This window comes from Porites lutea, chromosome 11, assembly GCF_958299795.1.
Source record: "Porites lutea chromosome 11, jaPorLute2.1, whole genome shotgun sequence".
In the NCBI taxonomy this organism is placed as follows: Eukaryota; Metazoa; Cnidaria; class Anthozoa; order Scleractinia; family Poritidae; genus Porites; species Porites lutea.
In genome coordinates, this window is record NC_133211.1 from 19,372,509 (window position 1) to 19,386,200 (window position 13,692).

General features: G+C 37.8%; 1 protein-coding gene across 1 annotated transcript in view; it reads left to right on the forward strand.

Moving 5' to 3' along the window:
* LOC140951688 (nucleoredoxin-like) overlaps positions 1-12,868 on the forward strand; it is a 13,475-nt gene extending 607 nt beyond the window's left edge. Inside the window, exons 2-6 of the mRNA XM_073400998.1 lie at positions 1,808-2,062; positions 4,922-5,129; positions 5,802-5,890; positions 7,248-7,338; positions 9,741-12,868. Coding sequence (XP_073257099.1) covers positions 1,808-2,062; positions 4,922-5,129; positions 5,802-5,890; positions 7,248-7,338; positions 9,741-10,033 — 936 coding nt within the window. The 3' untranslated portion in view covers positions 10,034-12,868. The remainder of the gene's footprint in view (positions 1-1,807; positions 2,063-4,921; positions 5,130-5,801; positions 5,891-7,247; positions 7,339-9,740) is intronic.
* Positions 12,869-13,692: the final 824 nt, after the last annotated feature.

A 13,692-nucleotide genomic window follows, 5' to 3' on the forward strand; every position in this document is an offset into this window, starting at 1 on the left:
ATTCCAATTATTATTGCCCTAGCGATATTTTTGCATCCCAGTCTCGCATTGGGAGCAGATCCATTTGTTTTGGATTTCGATAAGTCCTAGTGCTTTCAATTTGAGTTTCGATGTTGCTTTTTTCCCGTTTTGTGCCTGACGAAGTGAAATATACACATTTATGAATTCAATATAAGCTTGAAGCTTAAGTTCCGCATTGTAAAAAGATGATTTCAGCTGTCTTTATTCAAATGCAAGAGCGTGTCATCCACTCTTTAATTTATAGCAACAGCGCGCACAAAATATTTAGCAGAAATGTTTTGAAAGGCAAATTTCAGTTTCTGATGCGCCCTCGGTATTTGACTCGCAGTTGCAGTCAAGTCTGATACACATTATCTGTAAGATGGTGAGTTTCATGCAGTTTATATTGGCCGTTCACTGTGATGGTTATGTCTGGTTCTACTTAAGTGCCACTTACTAAAGTGCATTATATTATTATTTGGTTGGGCCTGTTTGGGTGTCTCAATATTAACCAAGAATTCAGAATAAATTAGCCTCCTATGCAGACATTCTTAGGAGTTTGTCACGTTTCCTGTCCCACTAACTTCTGCTGACTCGAGTGGTAGAAAACATAGACCAATCAGAGCACAATTCCAGATCTGGGAAGTGCAGCTTGGACCTTGAGAAATTCTGCACGAGACTCAGCTCCAGAAAAGATCAGAAAGGTCTTGAAAGTGAAGACCCTCTACTTTCAGTTACAACATACAAACCTGCCATTGCCTCACCCACAGAACAACTTTATGAGCAAATGACATCTAATCCAGCCTTAACAAAGAGAAATATACAAAACTCCAAGGCTTATCTCCCAAATATTCTTGTCTGGAGCTAAACTCTCTGGTCACGTATCACACTCTACCTTACCGAGCTTGTACGTATGTTTTTGGCTTTTACAGTTAACAGGAGTGATTGTTGTGGCTTCCAGTGTAAAGAAAAAAAAAATATGACTCCAAAAGTTTAAAAACAATTAGAATGTAGCCTTTTAGTGACAATTTTACTGTGAAACTGATGAGGAGGCTCTAATCTCTTTATGAAAAGACAAAATCTGTAGCGAACATTTGAGGTGAATATACTTCTTTAGCTGGATCAAAGAGGAGTCTGGAATTTTTGACACTTAAGTGCACACACATTTAACACCTAAATTGACCTTCGTCTCACATAATATTACACACTGACGTTCTTTTATTTTAAAGTATGTTTAACAACATGTTTCTGTACATTAAAGGAAATAAAAGTGGGTGTCCATGAATTTTCACGGAACCAAATAATTGTTACCTATAGTTTCCCATGATCTTTGGGCACACAACCGAAAAATTGTTATCCATAGGATTTGAAATCCTAGGGCTTGAGACAGGGTTAAGTTCCCCTGGGACCTCTATTTTAAAAGCAAATCATACAAGCTAACGAGGTCTATTGACTCAGATATTAACTAATTCACTCTGGCCTCTAAAAGCTACCCAAGCTTAAGGTTTTCTGAATTCCTTAATTTTCTTGCCCACATTTTGTAGCTGTGCGCTAGGTACTATAACCTTTAGGTGAGTTCAGGGCTACGGGGTTGATCTTGGCACAAACCTCTATGCATTTCTTATGAAAATTAATGCTGAAGAAAAGCTAGTCAACACAATAAAAATCAAACATGAAAGACCATGCAGAAATTAATAATATTATTTCAAGTATTGTTAAATTCTGGTATTTACAGTATGAATGGAGTCCATGTTCTCTTCATGTTACATTTTCAATGTATGATAATATGTAATTACTTTATGAACAGGAACTCCTTTCACAGAAGTTTAAGGTGTCTGGGATCCCAACATTAGTGCTCTTGGATGGAAAATGTGGGAAAGAAATCACAAAAGAAGGCCGTGGACGTTTGTTAGATGATCCTGAAGGTGAACAATTCCCTTGGAAACCCAGAACAGTCAGTGAATTATTCAAAGACGTTAACCTGATCAACAATGAAGGGGAGAAGAAATCTTTTACTGATTTGAGTGGAAAGGTTATCGGCTTCTATTTCTCTGCTCACTGGGTATGTACACTATAAAATTTATAGGTGCATACAGTATTTATTCGGCTATAAGCCGATCTTGGCTATAAGCCAAGACCCTAAACTTTGAACTCGTAGAATCATCATAACCAAGAGCGAAACATAAATGCAAAACACCCGGCTATAAGCCAAAACCCATTCATTACAAGACCTTTAACTACTCTAAAACATAACATTTTCGAAAAAAATGTGACCTTCTCTGGGAAAATGTACAATTGTTGTTTTGGCTTTTCGCTGCAATTGATCTTTCCTAATGTCGTCATCACATTATGCTTAAAATGATCACATAAATTGCCTTTCAATCGAAACAAACCACATCAGTTTGCATTGCGTTCGTCTGTGCTTAGTAACCAGGCAAATGTTTCGAAGCACATGTTTGACCAATCATGGTGGATTGTTTACACATTTCGTGACATCTTTCATTTGTTTTACACCTTCCCTCATAGTAAAAGGCTTACCAATTTGAGATTTTTAGTTGTGAGACCTTTTTTTGTCAGCTATGTGGACAATTTGGGACTGAATTTCTGTGCTTAGCTAACTTAACATTCAGATTTGTTGTTAGGTGATCGATTCAATCTTTGCTACTATTTGCTCAGCTTATAAGTGAATACATCTCCATTTAGTAGAGTTTCAATGCACTGAAATTTTTTTTTCAAAACTCTTGGCTATAAGCCGAGACCCCCTATTGGGCTCAAATTTCACTGAACTTTAGCTTTAATTTGTGTAAAAATCGCTTTGCTTATAGCGGAATAAATACGGTATGTACCGTAGACTCTCTTAAAGAACATGTCTGTAACTGGACACCTAGAGTTGGTCCATGTCTTTCTTTACTCTCTCTACAGAGCGATTTTCATATGACCTTGAAATGAAAATTGCGCAAACAAAACAGAAACAACAAATGAGCGGAAATAGAGCGATTTGATTAGCTTGTCGAACGGATACAAACGTGTGTCGCTTTTGGTTGGTTAAGTGAATGCTCAGTTGAAAAAACTTCATGCACAAAGAACTTTCTAGAAATCGCTTTGATGTCATACTGCGAAACGATTGGCCAATTGAGCAATGCCTTCTCCATATTAGGGTTTTCTTTGGCAGGAAAACTAAGAGTCCATGTTTTGATCTTTTTGTCCATTGGCTGATAAAACACTGATAAAACACATTGGCTGATAAAACACTGCTTTGCTTCCTCAAGTCCCTCAAGTTCTTTGTCATCTAAAGAGAAAAAAATGTTCCCAAGGAACCTCAAGACCCTGCTACAGCACAGCCCTGTTCCATGATGTTGTTTGTTTGTTTTTTTCATTTTTCTACATTGATTTTGTAAGAGTGACAAAATAGTTGGCGACCCAACAAATAATTTTTTATTGCATTGTGGCCCACTAATAAGGACAGTCTAAACAAATATTTAAATAGACAGACAAAGTAAGCATCCCTGCTTTGGCTATTAAAACTTTTTTCAAGTCTGGCTGAGGAGTTTAACTTGGGTTGCTTAGAACAATCTCAGCTAGTAGACCGAGTAGAATTTGAACGTGGGCTGTCCTGGTTGTAGTCAAGCTCTCTGTTTCAGTTTCAGTTTACTTATTTTCCAAGAAACGATATAATTAAATTTTTATATACAGACATTCAATATATGACAAAAATGATAGTTAACGATTAAAGAGACCTAAATTACAAGTGGAAGAATTAGAAGTATTTTTTCTGGCGAGGAAGCACAAATTGAAACCTTGGGGCGTTTTAGGTAAACTCCCTCTCTAACCTGAGACTGTAAAATTAATACAATAGACAAATAAGCGGCAAAATCATACTGAGATATAATTAGGATAAAAAACAAGCAAAACAAAACAAACAAAGAGCAGCAAAAACAAGTTTTTTTTACAAGTGGCGAATCTGCTCTGAAGAAATGTTTTCAATCTGGATTTAAAAAGAGAGTTCTCGTAACCATGCAGCCATGCTACCTCCCACAAATTAGTTATTTATCAGCTTATAACATTTTCTCATTAAGACATGATGAGATCAACTCATGACCTTAAAGTGCTCAATATTTTCGCCCATGTGCAATTAAGCTACGAAGGAAAGCTCAGTTGATAGCATTCCTTTTTTATTATATTTAGTTTTATTCCCACATGAACACATAGATAAATAAATTATTTTATTTATTTAGAGTGGCACTTATGACAAAAAGCAAACATCAAATTCAAGTTGAGAATTTATCAAAATAGAAAATGTGCAGCTAAAAACAGTTCAAAACAACTGTGAAGCTTCTGAGGTCAAGCTTCTACTTTTGGTGAAGCTTCTGAGGTCAAGCTTCTACTTTTGGTGAAGAGGTAATTAACAGAAAAGCATAAGTTAAGGGAAAACTTGGTCACGGGGTACAAATTCATGTTTGCCATTTGTCGTAAACGTGACTCTGAGGCCTATTTCAAGTGTCGATCTTTTCATAAACCGAACCTAGTCCCTTCAGATCAACGTTTGAATCAATTAAGTCTGACATGTCTAATATGGGTCTACCCATGAATTAGGTTCAAGTGGCCTACTTTTTAGCCTACATAGAAATTTTGACTGAAGAGCAACTTGGTTTCAAATGTTGAACCTTTTATGTGTCAAACCTAATGCATAAATTAGTGTAATCTATTTTCACTGGTAAACACTGTAGACCATTGTACATGTTAAAAATGAATTGAGTTTGATGAATTTCATACTTGTTAGTTCGACATCTCAATCAACCGTCGAACTTCCATCATTAGGGTCAACCCAAATAGGTATTAAGTTTGTTACATGAAAAGTTCGATGTTGGATGGACTGGCCTTAGTCTCTCTAATGTGATGCTTGTGGAACTTCTGTTTGCAGTGCCCACCATGCAGAGCATTTACACCAAAGTTGATTGAGTGCTATAAAAAAATAGTTTCAAAAGGAAAGCCTTTTGAAATAATCTTTGTGAGCTCAGACCGTGGACAAGAGGGCTTTGATGAGTACTTTAAAGATATGCCATGGTTTGCTATTCCATATAGTGAAGACAAAATTAAAAAGGAAATGTCAGCAAGATTTTCAGTCCAAGGTAAGAATCAGGTGGTGATGAATTAAAGGACACAGGGTTCTTCTTTTATGCATGGGACAATAGTGTAATGACAGTCCATGCATACACCTCTGTAGCTAAAAAACTTTAACTTAGCAGATCATTCTCCCTGATCTGTAATTAATGTTGGTTAAATTTAAGAGTTACTAACAATTATTGGACTACCTCAGTTGAGCACAGTATCATGATTTGTCATGATATTTTGATAATAATGATAATTTTGATAATTGATCTGACAAATCACTATATTTTTTGATATTTGACACTGACAAATCACAAAATTTTGCTATAACCAAGTTCAATAATTTATTGTTTTATAATTCAATCACCGAGTTTGTTTTTTGTTGAATATCTTTGTGAAGTGAAGCGATATGCCCCTCTCACACAAGAGCAATCGCAAGATAGAGAAAGGCATGGTTTTGTTTATGCGTGAGCAGAATATTATTTACAGCCAAACATAGTTCGATGACATTGCACATGAACAGACCATTATTTGTAGGCAGTTATTTGCAGGTCATGTGGTGGGTTCTCCGCCAATGAAAAGGAAGAACAATTTGCATCATATGATAACAAAATATCTCTTACATCCAAACAACTTACTCTCAGCTGGTTTGAATGATTCTTTGGTTTCACTTTTTCTTGATACTTTCATAGGTATTCCTACTTTGATCTTGTTGGATGAAAAAGAAGAAGTGATCTCTACAAATGGCCGTAGTTGTGTTTCAAATGACCCAGAGGGGGAGGTGAGTCAGCACCACTACAAAAGACACACTATTTTTTTATAGAAGGACCACTTTTTTAGGGAGGGTCGGGGGCAAGGGTGTTTGAAAGTATAGTCAAACCCCGCTTAACGGACAGATGTTCACATTAGCAGCATTTAAGCAATAGAAAACGTTTTCCGTGTTTGCATAGCCTGATATAAACACGAGAGGGGTTGGGAGAATTCGAGACAGTTATGCAAACCCGAAACGAAGTCGAGGGTTTGCATAACCGTCAAGAATTCTCCCAACGCCTCAAGTGTTTATATCAGGCTATGCAAACACAGGAAAAAAGTTTTCTATTTCTTTTATAAAATAACTCTCCAAGAAAAAACGCAAAACTTTTTGTATGGCACTGATTAAAAGAGAAATTATTACCAGTCACAAAGTCTTGTCCACGAAGTCTTGCTCGCGTAATCAGTTCTTGTTTTGCAAAACGATGCTTTCCAAATCGCTTAAAATGCCAGCTTAAGCGAAAAAAATTGACACACCTTCTTTGTAACGATTTTCCAAGTTTCAACCGACGAAGGAATGGGCAAATAAAGTAAACTTGTCGACTTTTGAACTTGAAAACTTTTTCAAATTCATGCTTGCGTGATTAGCGCGCGAAAAGCAAAACATCTTGACGCCACAACCATGTTTACATACTCTCATGCAAACACTCCTCTCGGCCAATCAGAGTGCGCTTACTATCTTAGTTATTTTACAAAAGTTATTATGTCATTATGTCGCAAGTGTGAACCAGGCTCTAGGCTAAAAGACTGAATTGACGAGCAGTGGCAGTCTAGGTAATCTTGTGTCTTTGCTGACTTGCCTAAGTATCTTGCTTGCTATCTTGAGAACATGCAGAAAGGGCCCTTTCCATCATTTGGCGTGGTATTTCGTATGAAAAAGCACTTGACAAAGCTGCATTATCCACTCTTTCTGACCGTCAGGTAGTCTTGTGTATTAAATTTATAGGTAAGGTTCGGCCAGGTAATCCATTATACCCACTAATACACAACAGAGTGGTACCTATATCTACCAGTGTGTGTCTAAGATCAGGGAGTTCTAGTAGTCCCATGGCCACAAGGACTGAACATTTCTCAAATTTTGTTAGTGTTAAATATTAATTTTGTCAATAAAATTTATTGACAATATTAATGTAGCGTATTAGTATATATATCACAGCTTGTAAGGTATCCTACAATTCAGTCTTCCGATTGCAAAAGGGGCAATAAACCAGTGATTTGATTTGATTTGAACACCACACAATAATTTACTGTTTACAGTCTATAGCTTCACAGATCCTTTGAATATTTGCCCCATGCAGAGCCCCTGAATTATTTCTCTTTTTTGTTAGGAGTTTCCGTGGAAACTTAAACCTCTGAATGTTCTCAATGAAATGACAGTGAGTACCATCAATGAAGAACCTTGTCTGATATACTTTACAGGTCAGTAAAACACTATAGACCCAAATTTCGGTTTGTATGTTTTGCTTTCCCAATTCAGACTGGTTGATGTCCTCAAAGGGCCTTAATTTACCTTTTGTCTACTAGTATTCTCCTCTCTAGCTGCTATACATCTCAATTGTACATCAGTTAAAAGAACTTGGAGTCACATCAAGATAACTTCCTCTGGCTGATACTTTTGCCTATTCTCATCACCTGTCTGCTGGACAGGAAAAGGTGTTGATATTAATCTATAGATTTAGCCAAGGCTAAAAGCAAAGCTCCCGTAGATAAATTTATAATTTACTTCAAACAATAAACTTGTAACCATTGCGGTGAAGTCCACTTAGAGCTGAGCCTGCGATCAGTTGAAAAACTAGTAACGTGTCAGCGGATAACTTCAAAAGAACACGTAACGGCCTTGGTTACAGGCTCCCACATTAAAAGTATGAGATTTCACTTTGGTTTCGTTGTGGTGCGGACGGTCCGACGGACGTACGGTGACCGATTTACCAAAATTCCAAGGATGGATAGATTAGCTCCGCTATAAGGAGAGTTTGTATGCCATTCAGTCTGGGAGTTAAGGTGGCTCAGCTATTAATACAAGCGCCCTGGGCCCGTTTGCGTAAAACCTACACTTAAGTGCCCACTTAAGTAGGTCACTTACGAATTAGTTATGGGTACACTTACGGGTGTTGCATGAAACGCATTTAGCACTCTCGTAAGTTACTCTTTTACGTGGTAACTTACGGGCTCACTTAAAGGCACACGTAACTTTGATATAGTACTTTATTAATGACTCACTCTTTTTTTTTTAAGCTAACCATCGGTGAGTGTAAAGAAAGTTTTAATTCGTTTCGAACACTCTTAAGCCTCTCAAAAAAATGAAATTTGTATGCAATCGTTATTTTTCTTCAATGTGTACTGAAAATTATAATTCTTCTTCTTTTTTCACAACGTCGGCTTTAAAGTGTACATCAGAGGTTAACAAAGCGCATTAGAACGAATTACGTGAACAAAAACTACTTTTTTTCACTTCTCAGTAAAAGATCTCGTTAACTTTAGTAAAAACAGTAACGATACGGGACCTACATAGGTCCCGTAAATTTACGTGCTATTTTTCCCGTTAAAAAAAGTTTTATGCAACACCCGCAATTTCTGTTGCATAACCGACACTAAAGTGAACACTTACGAAAATCGTAGCAACCTTACCACTTAAGTGAATTCCCTAAGTGGACCACTTAAGTGATTTAATGCAACTCACTTAAGTTACGAGTGCACGTACGTATACGCGTAGTTGTTACGGGCGTTTTATGCAACCGGGCCCTGAGCTTTGGCGAACTTTTCGTCATAACTTTTATGGTACGTTTTAGCGGAACAGCTATGAAACTTTGCAAAGAACATCAGCTATCATTCGGCAATGATGCTTATTGTTAAATTTTCAACCTAGAATAATGCATTTGTAGCATTCTGATTGGCTCATTCAATCTCCGTTATCAGCTCATATACGTTAGTTTGATCTTATATGGAAAACGATTACGCTAAGTGTTGCCAAGCTAAAAATTTTTCGCCGAGAAGCAAAATTTCTCTCGGACAAAGTGGCGGAAAAATAAGTAGATTTCAAGAGCTTTCTACCGAAGAAATACTTGAAATGCTAGAAAATACCATACCGGCAGCGACGAAAAAAGCCAAAATCTTTGGTTTGATGATTCGTATTTCCGAACTTTCCTTACAAATTTAAAGAAATTATAATTTCTTCGTACGTCGAGATTTTAAGTTCAGGATTATGTAACATCATCAACAACAACAACAAAAGTTTACCTTTAAAATTTTCAGAATGGCTTGCAAGTCCTTTCGGGAGTGAGTTTTCAAAATCATGAGAAGAAATGAGCAAAGAAGAACTAAATGTGTGTTTGAAGAGCTTTTACAACTCTGCGAGAAAGAAAGACTGCAATTTCTATGAAATCTATAAGAGCCGCAATTGACCGCTTTCTCCGCTTGCCACCACAAAAAAAGTCTGTAAAGCAGTGTGGTGTAATTAAGGGTAATTTTCTAGTGGCTGAGGGTGACGAAATATGTGGAGAATGTTTTTCTAACACACCGCTGGGGTCCTGGGTGTATAGGTCATGTGACCGAAAGGCGACCAGTCGCTTTTGTAACGTCCGCCATTACGGACTTTCCCACCCACCCAACCACCCAGAGATTTCAGTTTTGTAGGCTGTTTAAATGTGCTTTGTAATTTAGTTAGTGTTCCACCTTTCTGGGGTTATGGTATGTCTACAGTTTTTATGAATTTGGAATAAAGATCAGACTGTGGCAGTCTGCTTGGCATGGCTACCAGTGGTGTGTGAGAACACGGTTTTATATTATGCAACTTTGTATGCTTTGTATATTTGTTACTTCAGATGGTGAAGAAGCCTCCATCAAAAGTGCCAAGGACATAATTACACCAGTGGCTGAACAAGAACAGGAGTGCGGCTCACCTGTCGTATTCTTCTACTCCTTGGGTGATGACACTTCTGATAGCTTACGTGACTTCATAGATATTCCTGATGATGATAATATCCTGGTAATACTTGATATTCCATCGCAAAAAGTGTATGTTGCTGAGGATGAGGTTTTAAGCAAAGAGGGCGTGCAGAAGTTTGTGAAAGATTTTGCCGAAGGCAAATTGAAGGGAAAGAAATTAAAAGGCTAGAGTGGTTAATAGGGAGCTTAGGTAATCAGACGACCACGACAACGATAAAGTCAAAAAACAATTGGTTTTATGAGCAAAACAACAGCTCTGAACGAGGATGACGATTTTAGTACATTTGCTTTACATAATTACGACGTAAAACCACCTAATGCGACCTTTTATGGAGGACGTGAACATACAGCGACGACTTTTCCTTTGTCTTTTTTAACGTGGATAAAGTCCTTAAGAATTCAACTCTATGAAAAATCGCTAACATTTGACAAATTGAACGGGATGGAAATAGACTCGATGAAGATTGAAAGAACACAAATTCATTTTTTTAGCGACCTTTTCATTGACGTCGTTGTCGTCGTCATCGTTTCTTAAGCTCCCTAATAACAAAAATGTGACGTCGCTGTCCACAAGGAAATATTTTTAATCTTTTAATATTTGCGTGAAATTAGGCTTTAAGTGATTATTGATCTATATTGCCAAATTCTCTTTTGTTCACAATTACATGGGAGCAAATTGAAAGGCGAATAGAGGAATTAATCAGAAATCACTAAGAGCCTTATTCCAAGCACTCCTTACAACAAATGATTTTACGGTCCCACTCAAGAACCTCCCTTTTACTTTTCTTTTAACAAGCATGTGACTGGTAAAATAAACCTAATTTTTGTTTTGAATTCGTTCAGCTTTCCACAATTTTTGTCAACTTTCCAGGAGTGAAAAAATGTGCCAGTTTTTTATTTCTTTTACAAGTTGTTGATAAAACTATTTTTTGTGCCATTAAGTTATCAGTAGGGTCAGAAACTCATAAGGGGTTTTCAACCCCTTATGAGTTTCTGGTAGGGTAAATTATGCCCTTGTATAAGCTTGATATTTTCAAGGTTCAAGGTTTTATTGTTTTCAGGGGACCTTAACGTATTGTGCATTCCTATTTAGACAATGTGTTGTTACTACATTGTATTCTTAAATTTAAAGTAGTGTAATTTATTAACTGTGTAACCAGCCCAGTGATAATTTATGAGGTGAAGTTTGATAGGATTTTCAAAATAGGTGTCAGTGAAGGTCTTCGTGACATGGCTATATAAACGTACCGGTTAACTCGTTTGTAGGGCGCTCCAAGAGTCATCTGTTGGACCATTGAAATTCGTGGTTTGCGGAGGTGCGTATTTCTTAAGCAAAAATAAGCGTTTTTGTTATATGGCCAAGTCTATTTTCGCCATGCGATTGGTCAATTTGCGGTCCGTAACTTGCTATACGGACCAACATCTCGAAAGCAAATGCTCACTTCGTAACTCTAAATCTCTTTAATCCCGGAAAAAAAGGGTTTAAAGAAGTTGTAAGACGTCTGTCAATCTTGAGGACTGGATGTTGAAACTGAATCGTAATCTTATCGAAGAAGAGGATTCCAGTGAATTACTTGAAAATTTTATCGCAGTACACAGTTAAGACAACGAAAATCGACTGGCAGAGATTCGAGACGTTGTGCCCAAGAAAAACGAGCGATTCGTTCGATAAATATGATAACAAACAAACCTGCACCTGATCATCTTGACAAGTTTCTTTGCCATTTGCAGTGTTTTTTTTTTTTAAAGACCAACGAAAGAAAAATGGAAGCGGCTTCGAGCCAGACACAATATCCAGTTTTCAAAAGACTCCAGCGTCACATTGGCGAGCCAATACTTACAGTGCTCTTTTGACCGAAGAAAGTTTTTCAACATGATGCATTTGCATTTTGATTTTACATTTTCAAAGGAAACCTTGTGCTATTGTTTGTGAGCCAGTTAAAAGTTTTATTTTCTGACGCCGGTCAAATGACTGTCAAATCATTTGTCCTGCACTTGTTTCCGGTTTCCTTAACCAGGAAGCCATATAATAAACATCTTATTAGCCTCGTTTTTCGGTCCGTACAGTAAATTACGGATCCTCCTTTTTTCTATCGATTTATGCGCAAAGCGCGGGCCATAAATCGATGGAAAAAGTCAGGGTCGGCCCGTCATTATACCCGAAATATGCCCGAAATTCTCCCAAAGTTATTCTCCATATATCCAAACCTAAAGGAAGACTAGGATATCATTACACCCGAAATCATTTGCGTTCTGGTAAAGGACACCGTATACAGTCGACTCTCTCTTAACGGACACCTCTATAAGACGGACACCTCTGTTAAACGGACACCTAGGGTTGGTCCCTTCCTTTCTTTCCTCCCTCTATTTGACCCTCTATAAGACGGAGATCTCTCTTAGACGGACAGCTAGTGCCGGTCCCAAAGGTGTCCTTCTTAGAGAGAGTTGACTGTACTCCCAACCCATGGTCAACATTGCCATTACTATAACTTAGTCCGACTACTCGCCCTTAACCAAATGCGCTTTTTAAAGTTAATACTTACTAGTATAGACACTCAGCAAGCTTGGCTGCTGTAAGTGAAATTACAAGTAGCATTAGATGGTGGTGGAACTCAGTGATTTCTCAATCAGTAATGTCGGCGCGCGAGGGGAGAGGGAGCTCCCTTTCCACTCGCTTGTCTCTCTCGCGTGTCCCGTTCGCAGGCTAGTCCGGCTTAGGCGTGCAATTTGACTGTGAGCTAAGCCTGAATAAAAGCTTGAATAAGAGAAACAGGGAGCTTCACTCCATTTTAAAGGAGACAAAATGGTATCGAAGGTCATCAATGTATTTTCCATGAATGTATTTTCCACTTTGTGAAGAGTGAAGTATTTTCAGGAGCAACTAAGTCCGCATAGCCTACTCGTAACTTAAAAATATTTGTCAAACAGGCTGTTTTTAATGTCAGTATTAAAATTGTGAAAATAATCACTTGCTATATTTTAAACAGTAAAAGTGTGCACGATAGCTGAAGTGTTGGACGTTTTCTTAGATCAGTGTTTTAGGCCTGCCCACCCGAATCCGGATATGCTTGAAACCGCATATTTTTTTTACACGAACCGGCCGCGGATGAATGAGCGGATTAACAGGTTTCGTGTAGACGAAAGGTCGATTCGTATATTGAAACTGTGCGGTTTTAAAAATATCCGGATTGCCTTAATTATCTCCATCGTGTTTTTAGAAAGTAATCGCTCGCTTCTTAAAAGTGCACTCTCCAATCAAAGTTAAGAAATGAGCTCTAGGAATTAACTACAGAATACAGAACACGAAGGCAGTGACAACATTGTTGTCTAGCTAATATTTCAAAAGTTCAGAGTGGCCTCGTATCCTGCAGTTGCAGTTACTACCCAGTCAGAGAACCCACCGCCTTTTTAACATACCACCAAGAAATCCGAACGTCCAAATCTTTATCTTTTCGTGTGATGCATGTTTTTGTTTAGTGTGTGGAGAACCCGCAATAAGGCTTTCATTTTAGTGAGCACGAAAGGAAATAAACTTCGAAATGGTGGTTGGTGTTGTACACTGGAATCTAGACTTATTTTCAGCAATTAAACGTTTAATTGTTTCGACAGGCTCCCTTTAAAAGACATTTTTGACCTCTGGTTTTAGATTTTACAGATGTTGCAAGCCTGACAATAGTTGAATTCTACTTGCTAGGAATTGAAGCATATTCCAAAGCGTAGGGTTGGCAGCCTAAAATGCTTGTATGCTTGTGTAACTAGGTTGAGATCTCGACAAAGTTCGAGTAGGCCTTCGAGCAAGCACGCTATTTAGGCTTTTACTTAGGCCCT